Source organism: Seriola dumerili, unplaced genomic scaffold, assembly GCF_002260705.1.
Source record: "Seriola dumerili isolate Sdu_G_001 unplaced genomic scaffold, Sdu_1.0 BDQW01000226.1, whole genome shotgun sequence".
Lineage (NCBI taxonomy): Eukaryota > Metazoa > Chordata > Actinopteri > Carangiformes > Carangidae > Seriola > Seriola dumerili.
Genome location: NW_019174481.1, coordinates 1,753,614 through 1,772,685, shown reverse-complemented (window position 1 = coordinate 1,772,685; position 19,072 = coordinate 1,753,614). Strand labels below are relative to the sequence as shown.

The window sequence follows — 19,072 nt, the reverse complement described above, 5'->3', positions numbered from 1 at the left end:
TATTTATTACACCTGTGTTTTTGCTGCTACCACAATTGACAATAGAGATAACTGATAAATGCCTCGTGTTGGGCAAAACCAGTTAGTCAACAATTCTGTTGATGTGTTTGACTGGAATAAACACATGCATATTAATTATGTTTCTGAAGATGAAATGTTGAAGGTAAAAAAATGTTTATTTTATCCGTTACTTAAATGTCAGTTCTTCTCCGCCTTTTTTAAATTTTTTTTTTACTAATATTATTATAACTAAAATTTGGACAAATGCTCTTCCAATAAGTTATGTACAGTATACAGTAGTATTATTTAGGGACACATTTTTGGCGGGAAACACTGACCTCAAGACCATAGTATCTGCCTGGTTCTGGCCAATGTTTTAGTAACTTTAATGTTTGAGTAAGTTTGTGCCTGTTCAGAATTGAAACAGGCTTCTTTGACCGCATTGAGCAAGATCATCAAACTAGTTTTAAGAGGAAAGTGACATTCATTTTGTTGCTGATCTGGAATTAGCCGAGATTAAATATTTATGCTAGCTAGTTTATTCGTTAGCATCAGTGATACATAGCTAGCTAATCCTCAGCAACTGGAAGGAGGAAAATGGCAGCAGGGAAGATGTGCCTCAGGAAGAACAAGGAGGAAACTGCTGAGGTTTGAACACACCGTACATTTAATAAAGATAAAATCCTTACGTGGTTATTTACTCAAACTTATGAGTCAATCTTTGACTTGATTTTTCTCTGCGTGTTCCATAAGATATTTAAGGTAGTTAATTGCGCCATCGCATGTCCATTAAGGTAAAAGTCAAACGTGCTGTAATATTAGCTAAATTGTTTTCTCCTTTCAAACAACGTTTCTGTATCTTTTTTTTTTTTTTTTAAAGTGGACAGGATTATTCCTGAGCGACCTAAAAACCAAACAAGAGTCCCTCGTCTTCGTCAAGAGGATGATGGCTGTGGCAGTCTCCTCCATCACCTATCTCAGGGGGATTTTCCCGGAGGATGCCTACAGATCCAGATATCTGGAAGGTGAACAAAAGTTTCCTCAAAAAGTCACGTACATTTTTGTAATATCATGGAATCGTGAACCGCGTAATCCAGACAGGGAAGGTTAAGGAAAATCATTGGTTTTAATGTGTGGGTCACTTCATGGGATCTATACCAGCATTTGTTTAACACATTCATTACAAAATACAATGATCTTTTACAGTAATAACTGCAATTTTGGAAACCCACTATAAATAATAATTTCACTTTAGGCTAACAATATTTTTAGACTTTGAAAACAGGCACATAGATCCAGAAAACTTACTGCTAATACACACAGTTTTAAAATAGGCTCCTTTAGATATCATATGATTATCAAGGAGTAAAGACACATTTTACTATCTTTAATTGCCATTTAATTTGTCATTTGTTGTTTGCCATTTTACCAGATTTGTGCATTAAAGTTTTACGTGAAGACTGCAACACGCGTGGTGCCAGCAAAGTTGTGAAATGGTAATTATAATATTCCTGCCTTAAGGCTCCAGGACTAAAATGGAAAATCTGCACTAATAACCGGCACTTGAAGGTAATTTACTTCCCTAATTTATGTATTTATCCCATTCAATCTTGCTTTTCCAGGATGATGGGCTGCTTTGATGCGATAGAGAAGCAATATGTAAGTTAATGCATCTATGAATATTTTGACTTTGTAATATTTTGTCGGGTCTGCCATTTTGATCAATACTATATACAGTGTATATAATCAATACATTGTTAATCTACTTTTACTAATATCCAATGTTGTCCTCTTACCAGCTCCAGATTGTGTTCATTGGGGTATGTAAGCCAGCAGCATTTATATTTAACACATTGCTTACATAGAGCAAAAACGCTTACTGTGTATGTTATTGCAATCCAGGTGTACACCAATCCAGATGAACCTAACGTAAGTTCTCTCTTAAAATACTATGAAATGTTTTAAAATGTCAGTCTGACCAACATTAAGAAACACGTAGATTTATTTTTCTCTTTTTGCAGTGCATTACCGAGTCGTATCAGTTCAAATTCAGATACACTGAGAAGGGACCAGGGATGGACATACTCAGGTTTGGTTAGACATACTGTGTTTGCATTTGTCACATGGATGTAGCCTCCACAGGTGAGTTGATAGCAATATAATCTTATTGAAACTACAGGAACAATGACGTGGAGATGCAGGTGACATTGGAGGACACCAAGAGAGCCTCAGTGCTGCTCATCAGGAAGCTCTTCCTGCTCATGCAGAACCTGGATGCCCTTCCCAGTAATGTCTACCTCACCATGAAGCTCTACTATTACGATGACAGTAAGTAATTACGATTAATCAATCAATCAATTAACAATCTAGTTTCATTTTTTAGGTTGTATAATGAAAACATCTCATCCTGCTCTCCTTTCAAAGTCACCCCTGCTGACTACCAACCACCAGGCTTCAAGGAGGGTGAATGTGACAGTCTGTGGTTTGAAGGCATGGCTGTGCACTTCAGGGTGGGTGAGGTGGAGACGGCCTTTCACAGCTTGAAAGTTCGTGTGTCTGCAGAACAAAACCGGCTCGAGAAACTTCAGGAAGAGAATCACCTGAGGGAGACCAAGCAGGTTTCTCAGAAAAATCCTCCAGAGATCAAGGTAGATCCAGAAAGTATATTGGTCTCTATATTATTGAGGTTTATAATTTGATGCACATTGGTGTCTTCCTCTTCTCAATCTCATTATTATTATTACTCCTATAAACACTTGGTTACAGGCTCCTCGTAAGAAAATGCATTCTGAGGAGGATCTGCCCTCTGAAGATGGTGAGTGAATGTGCCGGTGCTGTTACAAAACTGTGAGATTTATCTGAGGTGATTCACTGTTGACTTTCCTTTAAACAGAGTCTGCACAGTTCAAGAAACCCACCAGACCTGTGGCAAAGGTAAAGATGTACAAAGGAATGATCATAGTAGCGTATACAGGTTATAGAAAGTTTTTAAAAATCGTGACACATTGGAGCTTCTAATGAATTGTGATAAGAGCTAATGCAAACTATACAGGTGATTATCTTTTGTGTCTTTCTTAGAAACATGCAGCTGCCAAAAATCTGTCCAGGAAGAAGAGAAGAAGAATTTAGCCAACAAGACAAGTGCTCTGACAGCAATGAAAACACATACATGAAAAATTTCTTAATTTTATTGTAATATTTACAGTGTTTATGTCACAATTTATGTGATTACCAAATGAGTTTCCGTCAGGTTCCGTCGATAATTCCCACAAAGGCAAAATGTTGTTGTCAGTTCTAATTTAAACAACACAACAACACAGCGTTCACAACTTCAAAAGTGCTTCATTTTTTTAGTATTGCATGTGTATAAAAATATATTGTTACGTTTTCTTTAAGAAATAAAACTTGATTGTAAACTTTGTTTTGTTTTGTTAACAGAAATGTAACTCCTCTACATTCACTGGATGAATATTTTGTCACATACAGTGGGCACCACGTTCCCCTCAGACCTTTTGGACCTCACTGTATGTGGCAAAATATTCAGCAAGGCAAGACTGCTGCATTGCAACTCATGAATCACAATATACAACTCATCTATGCTGGAGAGGCTGAAAAGAATCAACCTTCAGTAAATACTTAGAGCAGATCCATTTGGCACAGACAATAATGTTTGTTTTTGATTCTAATGTTACATTGCCACTATTCTGCTTCGTAACCACAGACATTTGTCTCACATTGCCTTGAATTGTTTTACATTTTCCTTCACAACATTGAACAACATGGCAACAATCACATGAAGGACGGACAACTTGAGCCCCGTTGATCGAGGCTTGTTTCTTCATCACTTTCGAACGCTAAAGTTTGTTGGTTTTCCCGAGTGATGGAAGAGACGTCCTGGTCCGGACCATCTGTTTCAGTCTCTGGCTCAGTGTTACAGCGTCCTCCTCCTCTGTGTGCGTTCCCTAGAAGAGACTGTCCACATCGCCCATCTCCACAAACACCGTCTTTAGCTGGGAGTAGTGTTCGATGGTCACCTGGCCATTCTCCCGCCCTATGCCTGGTGAATGTAAGGATTATAAATTTACTTCCACTTCCACTTCCTGTGACTGGATAGCAGTGAAGCTAGGTTTTTAAATTAGGAAGTACTTCAGCTACTGAAAGTAAACAAGGGAGCACAATCTCAAAGGCGCATTCCCTACAATTAGACTTGGGTCAATCAAATAACTCACAACATCTATTCTAACCTGGTTTTAGAACAAAATTGGTCTGTTGCCAGGACAACTTAATGGGTGCAATCTCTGTCCTGGTGATGCAAGTCACAAATTATAACCCTATAGTGCTGCAAGCAAGACTGAAAGGATGTTAATAAAAATAATGATCTGCCAGCGACGCTTGGCTCCCGGTCTACGTGCAAGACTGTACCTGACATTTTGAAGCCTCCGAAGGGAACCTCGACGGGAGTGATGTTGTAGTTGTTAATGAAACAGGAACCAGCCTTGAGGTTTTCAACCACACGATGGGCTCGCCTCACATCCCTACAGACGTGAAACAAAAGGTTTTTAAAAATCGTTAATTTAGTTCTGTGCACATTTAAAGAATATTAAAGCAATAGTGTACTGGACCAAAACATTTGTTGTGAGTTGCTACTAATATGGAGGTGGAAACGTCCGTCAGTATGAGGAGTAAAGAGGTGACCATGCAAGTGAAGGAGATGATAACGAGGCACAAAAGAACAAAAATCTATCAGAGACATATCAAAGGTCGTTGGTTTGACAAAATCCACGTAATTCCAGACTCTTCGGAAATACATTCTTGTGGTTTACAAAAAACAAATCAGATTTATTGGCCAGTGAGTTTTCCCTAGATGTTTCATCACAGACTTACCTGGTGAAAACTCCTGCAGCCAGACCCATGGTGGTGTTGTTGGCTCTATACAGCACTTCCTCTTCTGTTTCAAAGGACAAAACAGACATGACGGGACCAAAGATCTCCTCCTTCACACAGGTCATGTCATCTGTGCAGTCACCTGTGTGTGGGGAAAAGAAACGACAGAACGTAGTATGTGGAAACACTGACAACCTGATCAGTCCAGTATTCAGATGGTGCTGAATCCCACAGATTCTAAACATTGTGGTGTTGCAGCCAGAACTGGAAACCGGGGTAATAGTTTTCCACACCACAACAAAGAGTAAGAAAAAAAAAGAGGGCTGTGTATTTTCTGAATGTGCTGTATCTATAGAAGAATGTACTGAACTCTTACCCAACACACATGGAGTCATGTAGTATCCACCTTTGAGTTTGGGGTCTGATGGGGTAAAAAGTTCACCTCCACACAACACTGTGGCTCCCTACAAACAGTACAGTTCACACCAAAGTCTAGATTTAAGTTGCTGTACAAAAGTGGAAAGAAAAGTAAATCATTGTGAGTCTTACCTCTTTCTTTGCCTGATCCACAAAGGACAGGACTTTTTCTAGATGTGGCTTGCTGACCAGTGCTCCCATTCGGGTGCTCTCTAACAGCGGGTCCCCTATCTCTATCGCCTGGGTCCTCTTCACCACCTCCTCCACGAACTCAGGCAGAATATCCTTCTGAACAAAGACCCTTGTGCCGTTGCTGCAGACCTGTGACACATTTGATCAAATCATATAATACGCTTTCATGTGTAGATTGGACACAAAGTTATTAAGTGTCAGCAGATAAAGATACTATAATGTGACAGCATATGAAAATACAACATAAAATATCCAAGTCAGTGCACAGCACCTGTCCCTGAGAAAGGAAATTGGCCATGAGAGCTCCCCTCACAGCGTTCTCCAGATCACTGTCCTGGAAGATGAGCAGAGGAGATTTCCCCCCAAGCTCCAGAGTCACGGGTTTCACCCCTCTGGATGCCATCTCCATTATCTATACATTAATGTCACATGGAAGAATATCAATCATTTATTCTGACCTCATTATATGTTAGGGCAGAAAAGTAAGGACTTAACATCTTTAACAACACCTCTGTAAATCCTAACTCTTGACATCAACAATTCCGAATCATGAGAGGTATGTACTGTTTTATGATTGCGTTGTGTTTCTTTATTTAACCTCTAAAACCAATAAAACCAGGAAAAGCCCAGGGTTTGTAGCATTTTTAATTCTACCATAATGACACTGACCTTCTTTCCTGTGGGCACACTCCCAGTGAAGGAGACCTTAGCCACATCGGGGTGGTGGCAGAGTAAGCTCCCGGTGTCCTGGCTGCCCTGCACCACGTTGAACAGCCCCTCTGGAGCTCCAGCCTTAGCATAGATCTCTGCCAGCATGACTGCCGTCACAGGTGTCACTGGTGACGGCTTGAACACCATGGAGTTGCCTGTTTTATATGAAAGACACAAGAAAAAAAACAAAACAAATGACAATTTAGACTCATACTGTTTCCTTCCTGTAACCAACTAGAAAGCTCTCACAGATTATACTTGCTGTATGTTCAGTCTACACAGTTCTCTAAACTAGATACAGTTTTCCATTAAATACACATGACAGTAGACAGCAGTTGTGATTTTGGGGACAAATCTTAAAATGAAAGTTGAGGCTTGTTACATAAAAGAATGTGCAGAGTTATGAGAAGAGACTCATGACTAATGGAGCAGAGCTGTTTAAAGTCATCATGTAGCTCTGGTGCCATCTATAGGTGAAGAGCCCTAAAACCTTAAAGGAACGCTCAGGGTAAATGTAATTTTAATTTGGCTGCAATTAGACACTATGTTTAGAAGCTACAGCAGTTTATTTCAAATAAGCCAAACCTAGAAGAATTTAACAAACATTCACAAAAAAAGGTAAAAAAAACTTTTTTCAGCTTCATCCATTATCATATGTGCAAAGTTTGAAAAGTGTTTCTTCTATGAAGTTTCCCCCCTGCATTAAGTCTGACTGTTCATGAGTTATGAGCCAATATGTCAAATGTTTTATAAACTGCTGCACTGTTGCTGAAAGTTTTCATTGGCCCATAGTTTTAACATGTTTTATTGAATTCTTGAATGTAATGTTGCGATATCTTGCTAAATAACAAATAAACAAACATGGCTCACCAATGACATAACCTTCCTGACAGGAAATAGATTAGGTGTAATAACAGTAATAATTGATGCCTCCGTTACCACAGGCCAGGGCTGGAGCTGATTTCCAGGCAGCAATCTGAAAAGGATAATTCCAAGCACCAATTCCAACACAGACTCCCAAAGGCTCCCTGCGGGTGTAGGCAAAGGATCCTCCAGGCAGCTGCACATGCTGGCCTTGACGACGGAAAACAGAAGCATAAACATGATAAAAATAAACAGGTAAAATGTGAAGTTTTGTTTTTTTTTTGTTTTTTTTAAAGACACATGACACTGTAAATATCTGAAAATGTCAAAACACTTTTGGCAGAAAGTCTTTTCCTCTACCAAGACATATGATAGTGATACCTGTCAGTGTTTAGGATTAATCATTTCAATTGATTTGATCTGAAAAATAAAATCCATCATACGTAATATAATGGGCTAAAAGGCTCATCATATGATTGGTTCACATAGTTCATAATGTTATGTTAAATGGCTGCCATTCCCTTATCTGATATTTTATTTGCCACATGAAAGTTTGGGGAAAAAAAAGTTTGATTATATTTTGATTAATTGTGCCGCCCGACTAACAAGTGAGGGTTGTACCAACCTGCCAGAGTGCTGGCCAGTCCTGCATAGTACTCTATACACAGTCTGCCAGAGTCCACATCCAGACGGGCCTCTGTGATGGACTTCCCATTGTTGACCACCTCCATTTCAGCTATCTCCTCTCTCCTGCTCTGTGCACGAAAATCAGGGCAAATAAATAAATACATATATTTAATAAATTACATAATAAATTGTTTTAGGGTAGAAACAACACTTGATGTAATAAACATTCAAGAAACTCTTTTCATGAATTTGGTATAAGCTACTGTATGATCCCCTAATGAGTTTCATTATAGAATTTGTACTAATCATAACAAATAGAGCAACTTATTAAGCATCGTAGTTATTCTGCAACTGTCAAAAATACAAATGAACACACAGAATGAACACCTCAATGATATGGGCAGCTTCTATCATGATCCTTGCCCTCTCCATCCCAGACATCTTGCTCCAATGGCCAAAGGCCGACTTTGCGGCCTTCATAGCCTGATCGACATCCAAAGCACCACACGGCTCCAAATGGCACAAGACTCGCCCTTGAATGTGAAACAAAGGTGACAACAACAAAGAACATGGGTTAAATATGTAAAAAAACCAACAGGTTACAATTTCGATTCGGCAAAGCCATCTCACTTTTCATGTTCATTTAGTTAGTACTGATTCAGTGTGAGTCATCCTTCAATAGAGAAGGAAATTACATCTAGGCCTGTAGGCTACAGGCTGTGACACACTGAGTTTAGTGTGACGTTTACACTGAGTTGGAGGTTTCATTTCCAGTGACGGTGGCCAAAAGATAAGCAGCATCATTGTGCCAGAATGGTGGGCTGCACACGGGCTGTGAGTTAAGATGTCTGAATTAAAGCTGGGAACCGAGCCAAAAAGAGCCTTAAAATGAATGAGAATGACAATGCACTTGGTACTTGGCAGGCTGTAATAGCTATGGATATGGTAATATGTCTTGGTTCTGCTTCTCTAAAGTTGCTCAGGAGCAACAAAACCGGTTGCATATGGAAGTGTCCATGTGTGACAATATGGATAATCATTATATGAATCAGCAAGTGAAGGAGCATGTGGCTGAAAAACAGCATGCCTACATAGTTTACTTTACTTAAATAACTAAATGTCAAATTTAGAAACTGTATTATGCAGAAAGACAAATAGAATACTTTCAGATCAAAATGTCTGACATTGTTTTATTGGGCCAGAGATCACCACACAGACATCTTCACACAGCAATGTCCAAAGTCCAGTTCAGAGACAGTGCCAGTAATATCAAAAGACAGACCGGTTTTGTTTTAGTATTAAATGATTGTATGGTTTACCTGTTGCAGGTTCATAAACAATTTCCTTGTTGCATTTGTGTTGGCTCGTCCTTCTCTTCCCAGCCCAGAAGTTTAGCGGGACGGTGACGTTCACTGAGCCCGAGGAGACAAACCTTAACCCGGGCGCGAGAGGAGCGGCATGGGGCCGCCGCAGGGACAGAGCGAGCCTCTGGAGCATACTCAAAATGGCCCTGTTTCTTTAAGTTTAGCCGATAACTGCAAAACACAATATGCAGGTTAATATCGCGCAACGATGTCACTTCATTAAAGCAAAACAACATTAGCAAAACTGTTAACGCTCGCTACTTTTCTTCGACTTGTCATTATATTTGTGATGTTTCACGATTGTATTGAAGAAGTCTTGGTGATACACGTACCTACAGGAGTCTTCACTTTCAATGCGCTTTTGAAGATAAAGAACAGTAATTTAACTGTTAATGTAACGTTCAGTTGACCCCACTTTATTTTGCTGAGGCTCAACCAGGAGGCGGGACAAATACAGTACGCACTTAGCTGAATTCCGGCAGCCATCAGAGCGTAACAGGTCATTGGATGACTTCACCGTCAATCACACAAACAACAATCAAAATAATATTTACAAATCCATAATCGAATTAATTATCAACCCCGTGTCCATGACAACGAACACATATAAAAATACATGCAATTTTTTTTTTATATAATCAAAATTGCCTGAATATGACACTAACGTTCGTGTCGTGGGAGGAGCTCCGCCACAATGATAGTCCAGCTCAGCAGCTCAGAAGGCACATTGCAAGTATGGCCGGAGACAGTGAGGTTCATCCAGAGGACCGTGGCGAGAAAACCAACATTATTCGCCAACCTTTTCTCATCGGGGTCTCCGGCGGCACTGCCAGTGGGAAGGTTGGTACCCTACTAAGCTAATTTGACGGGTTTCGCGAATTGTCATGTTTAAATTTTAAATAAAAACACGGCAGAGCCAGCTGCCGGTGGGCAGCCGGGTGCTAGTTGACCGCGTGGCTTCAGCGACGCAACGTTGAGGTTTGATTGACAGTCCTATCATCTGTTTAACCACCACTAGCTCTCCGCTAGCACCGGTTTAACTCCTCATGCTTGTCCACCGCCTGTAGTACTGAACTTCGTTTTTGTTCAGTAGCGTTTTCCTTTCGTACCGGATGGCAGTCGTTAGCAGGACCGATTGCCTTTAGACTACGAAGGGAGATCACTGGTTTTAGCTCAGTTCGCTGCCTAGCTAAATTCCATCACGTGCTAGCCTAGCATCGCCGGGTGCGCTAGACAATAGGTTGCCCCAGGGGTAGCTAGACTGTGTATGTAAACATTGCCAATCACATTTGCTCCCTGTTTATAATAGCATAATCATGATAAGATGGGAGCTCAATATTTAATTATTAGGATCAATACCAGTTGTATAAGGTTAAATCTATTTTAGTTTGAATGACCTGGGGTAACCGCTCACTGTAAATATGGGTAACCTACATTTGGTGTAATGAATGACAACGGACAGAGGCGCCAGCGGGAAAAACAGCAGCTCGGAAAATTTCGCCCCCACGCCCCTTTGTTCGATTGCTAATAGAAGACCATTATAAAACAATAAAATCTGGTTTACCGTAGTGTAACATTAGACGAAATCAACTTAAACACAAACCGACCATTGTTTTAACAAGTATATTTATAACCTCCTTGTATTTCCTTTTACCCGAACTTACTGCTGTGTGGGCAGTGACTAACTGGTTGCAGGAACTAACTGACGGCAGCAGCGCGCTGGCTCTGATCCCTTGTTCCAGAGAAAAGACTTGGATATTTTTTGAAGACGTCACTAGATTTCTTTGTTGTGAACCGGATCGCGAGTGGCACTTGAGATTGAACTGAAAATCTTTCTTGGAGAACCACAGCCGAGGTGGCACTGGTTGCCTGTAGTGTTTTGATGTCTGGTTAGACCAACAGTTAGAATTAATTGATAAGTTAGTGACCGCTTCACTGGTCGTGATATCATCCTCTTTTCATGAATCGGGTGATGTAATTTTAAGCCTCCTTGTCTGAAGGCACCCCCCACCCCCAGCTCAGCCAGGCAGCAATGCAGATTGTTTTGTATTTTCATCAGCCTCACTGCTGATGCGTGATCAGGATGGATCAGCTTTTCTTGTTAAATACAAAACGTATCTTTGTTCTACCACTAATAGATACAACAGTAGTTTTGCTGACAATTTTAATATTATAAGTTATTGGTAAATAAATAAATAAATGAATGGATAATACCCATGGAGTGGCTAGAGCCAACAGTCAAACCCCTGAAGTTATTTTACAGTGACATGTCAGGTGTTGACATTTGTCAAAGTGAAACAGCAAATATTTGGACTTTCCTTTATAAATAACTTAGGATTTTCAGAATATTTATGGATTTCTTTAAAAAAGACTAATCAGATAATCATCTTATTGACAGTCATGCTTATTGGCTGATGCTGTGGATTGCACCACTAAATATCACTGTAGTTTGGATCTGTGGTGTTTTCAAAGTAAGGCCCTCGTAGCTCAAAATTCTGCATTTGAGCTGCCGAGTGGGGGCGTCCAAATTCATTGGAGCATAATTTCATGAACACAAAAGCAGCACAGCTGAGGAATGCCCAGTCAGCACTGGGCATGAGATTCATTTAGTTGGCAAGGTCAGTGAGGACAAGCACGGTGGGCCATTGACCTCATAGGGGGTGGGAGATTATCCACCCACCCTAATATCTAGGTTAAGTGTGACTCTGGGTTTAATACAGTATCAAGTATCAATTTTGTTGTATTTAGACTGAATTGAAACAGATTTTTTCTCATGTACTGGCACTGGTGTTGCTGTGTTTTTTTTTTTGTTTTTTTTTTTTAAATTTAACCTTTTGCCCATGAATATTTATTAACTCCCATGTATTTACACTGTCAGTACTCTATCACTCAATTTATCCATCTGTTGACCTACTCTTTTTTTCTTTTTCTCTGTTTCTGCAGTCGTCAGTATGTGAGAAAATTATGGAGCTGCTGGGGCAGAACAAGATCGACCACCACCAGCGGCAGGTGGCCATTCTCAGCCAGGACAGCTTCTACAAGGTGCTGACTCCAGAGCAGAAAGCCAAGGCAGGAAAGGGCCAGTTCAACTTTGATCATCCAGGTACGATAACACAGGATAGTGGGTGGCACGGCTCATGCACCATGCTGGGTACAGCAGCTCAGCTAGCTTGCAGGAGGCATACGTTTGCTACTCATTGCACAGATTTGAGTGACCTAAAGGGGGGTATTCATGTGCTACTTAATCTGTAAGTGGAGTTTCACTGTGGCTGTGTGGTTTTGAAATTCTCCACATACCTAGCTTTGTAAACTAAACGTAAACTAACGTATGTAAACAGATCATTGGTTACACATATTAAAAATGAAGGCTCGGGTGGCAGTAACTTGCAGATAGTAAAAACCAAATTTCCAAAATGATATAAAACGAAGTTTAAAACGGGCTTGGGTTCTACAGCATGCTTTGCTGCTATGTGGATAATTTTCTCAAAAGATTCCTGGCAGAAGCATAAACTCCATTTTTGGAGTCTGACATTGGCCCCTCTTACCCCTGCATCCTCTCTCGGCTGATTTTAAAACCCCAGAGTCAGCAGGCCTCTGTTGAAGGCAGCTGCTCTGTGGCTCAGAGACTGAACCCAACACGTGTAACTCAAAAGGGATTCCCTGCGTTATCAAAGGTCTAGTGTGGGGGGGGGGGTCACACGTGTCCTTAGGGGCACAGTAGGCTGGTGTAGCAGGGGTTAAGTAATATGACATCCCATTAAGGTCACAACATTGCCTTTTCTTGTCATCAGATGCCTTTGACAATGAGCTCATCATGCAAACACTCAGACAGATCCTGCAGGGGAAGACTGTTCAGATACCACTTTATGACTTTGTCACTCATTCCAGGTGAGCACCTCTGTTGGTTTCCTGTTCATGAATTGTTTGGCATCACCCATCATTATGCTTTCTCTGCAGAGTAGACACTTGCACTACAATTACATGTCATGATAAACAGGTTCCTGATCCTAAGATTTGGCTTATAACTTTACTGTAACCAGTTTAAATTTGCATGACATTATGTCTGAATATAATGACTGACAGAAAGGAGAAACCTTTATTTGTGTATCATTCCAGGAAAGAGGAGTTTGTTACGGTGTATCCGGCTGATGTGGTCCTGTTTGAGGGTATCCTCATGTTCTACTCACAGGAAATCAGAGATCTGTTCCAGATGAAGCTGTTTGTTGACACAGATCCAGACACACGGCTCTCACGCCGAGGTGTGTAGCCAGAGCTTGTAACAACTGTAGAACAGTGCACCTCCTAATTTAAGTGTACTAATTTTAAGAGATTAACCAAGGTAATCCAAGTTTTGTTAATAAAAGACTCAAGTACATTTTTATTTATTTTTTTTTTTTTTTGCATCAGGAAAATCTTTCCAGAAGTGTAGGTTCTCCCAAGTCACCATCAAATACAGGCAGTGAATACTAGTGTGGGCTTTTTTTGTATGTTATGGCTGTTATTTATATTGACCATTGTTTTTGTGTGCTTTCTCTCTTTTAGTTTTAAGAGACATCAGTGAGCGTGGAAGGGAGCTCGAGCAAGTGCTGGCTCAGTACATCACCTTTGTGAAACCGGCTTTCGAGGAGTTCTGTTTACCAGTAAGTGGCGTTCCTAACTTGCTAATCTGTGGCTGTGCACCAGAGTCCGACTGACACACCAGCCAGTTTTAGCCCAACACAAATTCTTAATATGCAACAAAAAATTGCAGCATAGAAAAGGTCATAGTTGTATTTGAGGTGATAAAGAAACGGTGTCCTGCCAGTACATATCTTGATCACAATCCCTTTAGAATCAAATTTAAAGGATCCTTGTCTAAAATGTGAAAACACTTTTGAAGCTCCCAAATATCAGTCTGACTCTATTGTACAGCACAGATGTGAGCATGACAAAAATGTTGTCTGTTTGGTGACTTGAGCATTTTTTTTTAACCTTTTTTCTTTATTTTTGCCAGACAAAGAAGTATGCAGATGTGATTATTCCACGAGGAGCAGATAACCTTGGTAAGACCTGAGTGATTATATCAAACAGACTTTGCATTTGTGTTGGACAGATCTGGAAACGCTTCTCTCTACGCCTTGTCAGGTGTTGCGCTAAAGGGGTATCCAGACCTCTGTTGTCCGCTCATTAGCCGCTACTAGCAGAACCCACCCAAATCTGTTGGTAGTGTAATGGCATCGTGGGTAATATAGGCACCAGGTTTTGACGAGGAAGAATAATGTGTGAAATAAAGACGATATCTCTGGTTCTGCTGCATCAGTCTCTGTAACCATCTCTTGTTCTCTCCCCACAGTGGCCATCAACTTGATAGTACAGCACATCCAAGACATTCTGAACGGCGGTCTTAGCAAGCATCACAATGGCTGCATGAATGGCCACAGTACTCACCGTCAGCGGCGGACCTCAGAGTCCAGCAGCCGACCTCATTGACTTCGTCACCCCTCTCTTCACAGGCCGGAGAAGGGTGTGGTGGTTGCGCTGTAAATAATGCCTGTTGGAATCACTGTATTTAAGAGAGGGAAAAAAAAAAGAGATGCAAAAAGAATTGAAATGCCTTTTATTATTATTATTATTATTATTATTATAACAACTACTCTTGTTATTAGTTACTTTCATTGTGAACAAGGAATCCAGATTTTTGTCAGGAGGGCAGACCAGAAGTTGTTATTCTTGTGATGAGACCATGGGTTAAAAATGACCCCATGTATTTTTCCTCCCACATTGCATTGTTGTTGTTGTTTTTTTTTTTTTTTCTTTTTTTCTTTTTTTTTCTTTGTTTTCCTTGCTGCTCCATGTAAATTCATGCCAACAACAAATAAAAGAGGGGAAACCTTTTTTATTTTTTAATGTCAGATAAAACTTGAATCCCTGATTGTTGGGGAGTCTGATAAATGTTTGGGTGGTTTCCAAACGAGAAGGATGTGGATTGGAAGACGAGTTGAACAAACCAGGATTGCACTCTGTGTTTGTTCTGACAATCTTGGCAATGTTTTCTACCCTTTTCTTTTCTGTTTAAGTTGTCTCATTGTATTGTTTAGTGTAATGTGTTACACAAGAAGCCTGTTTACTACACTTAAGTGTCCACCTCATCAGTAGTTTATGATGTCTGCAGCAGCAGAAACACACTACCGTTTTTCAGTACAGATTGTCACGTGCAGAATTATGTGACTGCCACATCAGTGAAGCCAAAAGTTGGACGGTTTAATTAATGTATTAACTGAATCCAGTATTGTTGGTATTGCTACATTTTTGGGATGTTTGTCCCCTCTAATTAACAGCCTAATCATGCGTATTGACTGCTGCTGTGAAAACTTATTAATACATCCACTGCTTCTTTTAATTACAGAATTTTTGTTACATGAGAAGGTAGTCAAATTTGGTATATAATTAACTAAATTTTCCTGATTTTTTTTTTTTTTTTTTTAAGAGGTTTTGCCAGCATTTGCATGACAGAATCAGCTATGTTCATTAAGATTTAAGATATGAGGTGTACTCTCAGGTTGGTTATACTAATTTTACTTTGAAACGCCAGGAAAATATGTGATGAGGGTGCTCAATGCCACAGCAATATCAGTTAATCCAGGTGTGGCAAATAACCACAAAGACCCACCGCAATGCCTCTGCAAAGTTGCCTCAGGTTAGCATGTACAGCAAGTATCTGCACCAAAACCCAGTTTCCACTCAACATAAGGTTACAATAAAAAACTGTTGAATCAATTTAGTATCCCATGTGCTGTATTTGTTGTGTATAGTGCAATTGAATGAATGATTTGTACCATGAGATTTGTACGGTATGGCTGTTGAATTGGCTTGGTGGGTTTTTTTTTTGGATGATTTATATGACGTCCTCAGTTGATAAATGATCAATAAACCAAAACCGACCCAGAGTGTCTGTTATAAGCGTTTGATTATTTGTGCAAAGTCTGTGAATAGTGTGCTTTTGTGACATTTACATGTATGGGTGCGAACAAAGACATGGCCATGACGGCATCTCTGTAAAATAACCATAAGCATTAGTAGGTCATTCAGTTTCCTCCCAGTATGTCCACTAGATGGCGCAGCTGACCGCTCCAGTTCCGCTGACAGATATGTGACATTTGGGTGCGTGTAGTCGACTTGAAACCTAACAATTATTTGAAAAAGCAAAACTGTGCAAGATAGTCTTTCAAATAAATAAACAAATAAGAACAGACCGAAAACCCCACTTATACTTTACCACATCACTAACTACTTTACCAGGTCGCTAACGCCATCAGAAAAAGCAAAACTAGTCCATCATGACTTTGCGGTAGTCAGAATATACGAGGAGTACCTGAACGCAGCAGGGAAAGTTGTCAGTGGGGAGGTTTCAAGATGGTGGTATGTATTGCTGCTACATGTATCTGGTGTAGACTGTAAGGCAGTGTAGCTAATGATTTGATTCAGTGCTAACCTTTTCCTTATGCATGACAGAAATTCGGGCTCCAGTTTAAAGCCACTCTGGAGAATGTCACCAACGTGAGACCGCTGGGCGACGACTTCCGCTGGTTTCTGAAGGTGGGATGGCTGTCAAGCTAGCATGCTACTTCACTTCTTTACCTACACATCTATACATTACCATATCAGCTTATTTTCTATGTTTGCTCAGTAGTGGTGATAATTTAATCATGCTTGTTCGTAGAGGAAAGGTACTGACTTAAACGCCTCTTTAAGGAGACGTGTAAACAGTGCTAATGTAAATTATGTTGATGCACTGTTTACTACTCACCATGCACCGACTGATACTTAGATTGTGAATTGTACGAGTTTGGTAAGAATTTGGCACAAATGTACCAACCTCTGATAAAATTGATAATTTATAAAAGTGTACAGCCCAGCTTCCACCTCTTCTTATGCCTTTCCAGGTGAACTACAACATTGCAGGCCAAATATCACTTTGCAATTTTTCTTTTCCTGCCTGGGATGTGTTACACCCTTCCTCCTCTTGCTGTCTTACTAATACAAGTATTTTTTGTCTTTTCCTCTTGATTTAGCTGAAGTGTGGGAACTGTGGCGAGATCCCAGATAAATGGCAGTATATAACCCTAGTGGTAAGAATAAAAAGCATCTTTGTGCCAGTAAAATTTACCAGATTTTGTTAAAAAAAAAACAAAAAAAAACCCACCCCCCCACCAATTTAAAATTTTTTTTTTTTTTTTTTTATTTTCCCAAAACCCAAAACCCCTTTTGTGTTTTCTTTTTCTTTTTTATTTCTAAATATTTCCACAGGAGAGTGTGCCGGTCAAAGGAGGAAGAGGCAGTGCCAGCATGGTGCAGAGGTGTAAACTTTGTTCCAGGGAAAATTCAATTGGTACGAGCTGACATGCCATTTGACTCATTTAGTCTGCATTTTTTGAGGTAAAAACCCTGAACCCTGGTGGAAGTGTAATATGACAATTGTTTCCTTACAGATATCCTGGGAGACACAATCAAGGCTTATAATGTAAGCAAACATCCTGTACCTGCACCTTGTTTTCATGCAGTCTGACAGTCTACACAGAATACATAATTATTTTATCTCCAGTGCGTCTGTATTGCAGTCAGCTACTCCCAACATACTGTACATTGTAGCTGCCAGTCGAAAGCATGGCAGATGGCAGATCTTTTCAATTGAATCATCTTTTTAGACGGGTTTACGCTTTTAGGCAATTACTGCTGATGTAAATGCATTAGGCAACATCCAAATAATGTTACTTATACACTAATAACGTTAGTTTGTCTGTCTGTGTCTAATGCTGTTTGTTTGTGGGGTTGAAGGCCGATGACAGCGAAAGCTTCAAAACAATGGTGCAGTTTGAGTGTCGAGGTCTGGAGCCCGTTGACTTCCAACCACAAGTGAGAGGCTTTGTTTGAACAAGGGTTTTACTGTGTGTGTGTGTGTGTGTGTGTGTGTGTGTGTGTGTGTGTGTGTGTGTGTGTGTGTGTGTGTTTGTAGCATTAAATGCACAATGCGTAAGTTTTTAACCTTCCTTTTTCATAGTTAACATTTTGTCCTGCTGCTCAGGGGAAATGAATAACATTTAGTTGTGCCTGTCCCTTTTTGCTGGCATTACGCTTGTGACTCTTCCCAATTTCCTCCTGCAGGCTGGCTTTGCTGCAGAAGGAGCAGAGTCAGGGACGCTGTTTCCTGAAATCAACCTACAAGAAAAAGTAAGTGCAGTGGGAACAACTGGTCCCTCAGAATATAACAGTTTGTTCATTGCACAAGAGTTCACTTTTTAGGGAATGTTTGACTCGAAATAGGATTTCAACCTTTGATACTGTGTTCTTGGATATCCTCACTGGGTGATGAGTGAGTGAATTTCAGTAGTTATTTTGTTAAAGACTGTTTCATTCATCTACTTGACTTTCAGTAACAAACCCATGTTTTGAACGTTTCAGGACTGGACAGACTACGATGAGAAAGTCAGGGAGTCGGTGGGGATATATGAGGTCACACACCAGTTCATCAAGTGCTGATGTCATCGTGTGCTGAGCCTCAGAGGTGGGGCAAATGAACACTATGGTCAAACATCTTCAGACCTGTTTCCTGACAATTAGGATGCTTCTGACGCTGAGGTGGTTTGGTTTGGTTTGGTTGATGATGAACATTAAGAGAGGTGGATTAAAAGCACTGGTCGTCCACACAGACGGATTGATCATCGTACTCAACAGACAAGGCTTTTTTTCACTGCCTCAATAAAATTGAAGGGTGAAAATTTTGAGTTGAGGTTTTTCTTTGCTTTCACTCCCTCATTAGCATTAAATGATATTTGGAAGATGTTTTGTATGGAATAAGTAACTTAGTACTTGAACACATATAGGGGCCTATAGGAGAACTAGTTTGTTGAGGAGGAGAGCAATGTGGCGTATCTCCACACACTCCACCAAGTCATCAGCAAGTTGTGTTGACCTATCCAGTTGTGCTAATTGAAAGTGCATTGATAAGTGGTTGAAAGATAGCATTCATTATTTAT

General features: G+C 40.2%; 4 protein-coding genes across 7 annotated transcripts; 3 read left to right on the top strand and 1 right to left on the bottom strand.

Annotated features, from left to right (window-relative positions):
- Window positions 1-597: 597 nt before the first annotated feature.
- Window positions 598-3,129, top strand: LOC111228901 (HORMA domain-containing protein 1-like). The gene is made up of 12 exons (XM_022755012.1): window positions 598-648; window positions 881-1,025; window positions 1,433-1,496; window positions 1,623-1,659; window positions 1,800-1,820; window positions 1,903-1,929; window positions 2,022-2,089; window positions 2,180-2,328; window positions 2,425-2,669; window positions 2,779-2,815; window positions 2,894-2,934; window positions 3,079-3,129. Exons 1-12 carry the CDS (start codon window positions 598-600, stop codon window positions 3,127-3,129), a joined length of 936 nt encoding a protein of 311 aa, XP_022610733.1.
- Window positions 3,038-9,493, bottom strand: LOC111228945 (aldehyde dehydrogenase family 9 member A1-B-like). 3 transcript variants are annotated; one of them, XR_002665384.1, is made up of 13 exons: window positions 9,392-9,493; window positions 9,015-9,230; window positions 8,083-8,228; window positions 7,694-7,823; window positions 7,144-7,278; window positions 6,163-6,359; window positions 5,765-5,905; window positions 5,434-5,622; window positions 5,261-5,348; window positions 4,885-5,026; window positions 4,423-4,535; window positions 3,233-4,057; window positions 3,038-3,099 (listed from the first exon to the last, which is right to left on the bottom strand). XR_002665384.1 is itself a non-coding variant. In XM_022755063.1 (12 exons), the coding sequence occupies exons 2-12, from the start codon at window positions 9,190-9,192 to the stop codon at window positions 3,963-3,965; spliced, it is 1,554 nt and encodes a 517-aa protein (XP_022610784.1). In that variant the 5' UTR covers window positions 9,193-9,230; window positions 9,392-9,493; the 3' UTR covers window positions 3,207-3,962. The 3 variants fall into 3 exon arrangements, 2 of the variants coding, with proteins under 2 accessions (XP_022610784.1, XP_022610785.1); XM_022755063.1 differs by lacking the exon at window positions 3,038-3,099 and having other exon boundaries at window positions 3,207-4,057; XM_022755064.1 differs by lacking the exons at window positions 3,038-3,099; window positions 5,765-5,905 and having other exon boundaries at window positions 3,207-4,057.
- A 295-nt stretch (window positions 9,494-9,788) lies between these two features.
- On the top strand, window positions 9,789-14,671 carry LOC111228868 (uridine-cytidine kinase 2-B). Its single transcript, XM_022754969.1, has 7 exons — window positions 9,789-9,899; window positions 12,003-12,162; window positions 12,851-12,947; window positions 13,176-13,318; window positions 13,602-13,699; window positions 14,053-14,101; window positions 14,392-14,671. Exons 1-7 carry the CDS (start codon window positions 9,795-9,797, stop codon window positions 14,526-14,528), a joined length of 789 nt encoding a protein of 262 aa, XP_022610690.1. The 5' UTR covers window positions 9,789-9,794; the 3' UTR covers window positions 14,529-14,671.
- A 1,744-nt stretch (window positions 14,672-16,415) lies between these two features.
- Window positions 16,416-18,805, top strand: cunh1orf123 (chromosome unknown C1orf123 homolog). Of its 2 annotated transcripts, none has more exons than XM_022755233.1 (8): window positions 16,416-16,457; window positions 16,551-16,634; window positions 17,111-17,167; window positions 17,349-17,427; window positions 17,528-17,559; window positions 17,874-17,951; window positions 18,201-18,266; window positions 18,498-18,805. In XM_022755233.1, the coding sequence occupies exons 1-8, from the start codon at window positions 16,452-16,454 to the stop codon at window positions 18,573-18,575; spliced, it is 480 nt and encodes a 159-aa protein (XP_022610954.1). In that variant the 5' UTR covers window positions 16,416-16,451; the 3' UTR covers window positions 18,576-18,805. The 2 variants fall into 2 exon arrangements, with proteins under 2 accessions (XP_022610954.1, XP_022610953.1); XM_022755232.1 differs by having other exon boundaries at window positions 17,346-17,427.
- Window positions 18,806-19,072: the final 267 nt, after the last annotated feature.

What these genes read in the sequence shown, in the direction of transcription:
- cunh1orf123 (XM_022755232.1), top strand. An exon ending in ACTTCCGCTGGTTTCTGAAG is followed by an intron (nt 16,635 to 17,110) that starts GTGGGATGGCTG and finishes CTCTTGATTTAG; the next exon opens with CTGAAGTGTGGGAACTGTGG. An exon ending in TTCCAGGGAAAATTCAATTG is followed by an intron (nt 17,428 to 17,527) that starts GTACGAGCTGAC and finishes GTTTCCTTACAG; the next exon opens with ATATCCTGGGAGACACAATC.
- LOC111228901 (XM_022755012.1), top strand. Translation starts at nt 598, where the DNA reads ATGGCAGCAGGGAAGATGTGCCTCAGGAAGAACAAGGAGGAAACTGCT. An exon ending in CAGATCCAGATATCTGGAAG is followed by an intron (nt 1,026 to 1,432) that starts GTGAACAAAAGT and finishes CCATTTTACCAG; the next exon opens with ATTTGTGCATTAAAGTTTTA. An exon ending in GCTCTACTATTACGATGACA is followed by an intron (nt 2,329 to 2,424) that starts GTAAGTAATTAC and finishes CTCCTTTCAAAG; the next exon opens with TCACCCCTGCTGACTACCAA.
- LOC111228868 (XM_022754969.1), top strand. Translation starts at nt 9,795, where the DNA reads ATGGCCGGAGACAGTGAGGTTCATCCAGAGGACCGTGGCGAGAAAACC. An exon ending in GTTCAACTTTGATCATCCAG is followed by an intron (nt 12,163 to 12,850) that starts GTACGATAACAC and finishes TCTTGTCATCAG; the next exon opens with ATGCCTTTGACAATGAGCTC. An exon ending in TCGAGGAGTTCTGTTTACCA is followed by an intron (nt 13,700 to 14,052) that starts GTAAGTGGCGTT and finishes TATTTTTGCCAG; the next exon opens with ACAAAGAAGTATGCAGATGT.
- LOC111228945 (XM_022755063.1), bottom strand. Translation starts at nt 9,192, where the DNA reads ATGCTCCAGAGGCTCGCTCTGTCCCTGCGGCGGCCCCATGCCGCTCCT. An exon ending in AGCTCCAGCCCTGGCCTGTG is followed by an intron (nt 6,360 to 7,143) that starts GTAACGGAGGCA and finishes CATATAAAACAG; the next exon opens with GCAACTCCATGGTGTTCAAG. An exon ending in ATTTCCTTTCTCAGGGACAG is followed by an intron (nt 5,623 to 5,764) that starts GTGCTGTGCACT and finishes AATGTGTCACAG; the next exon opens with GTCTGCAGCAACGGCACAAG.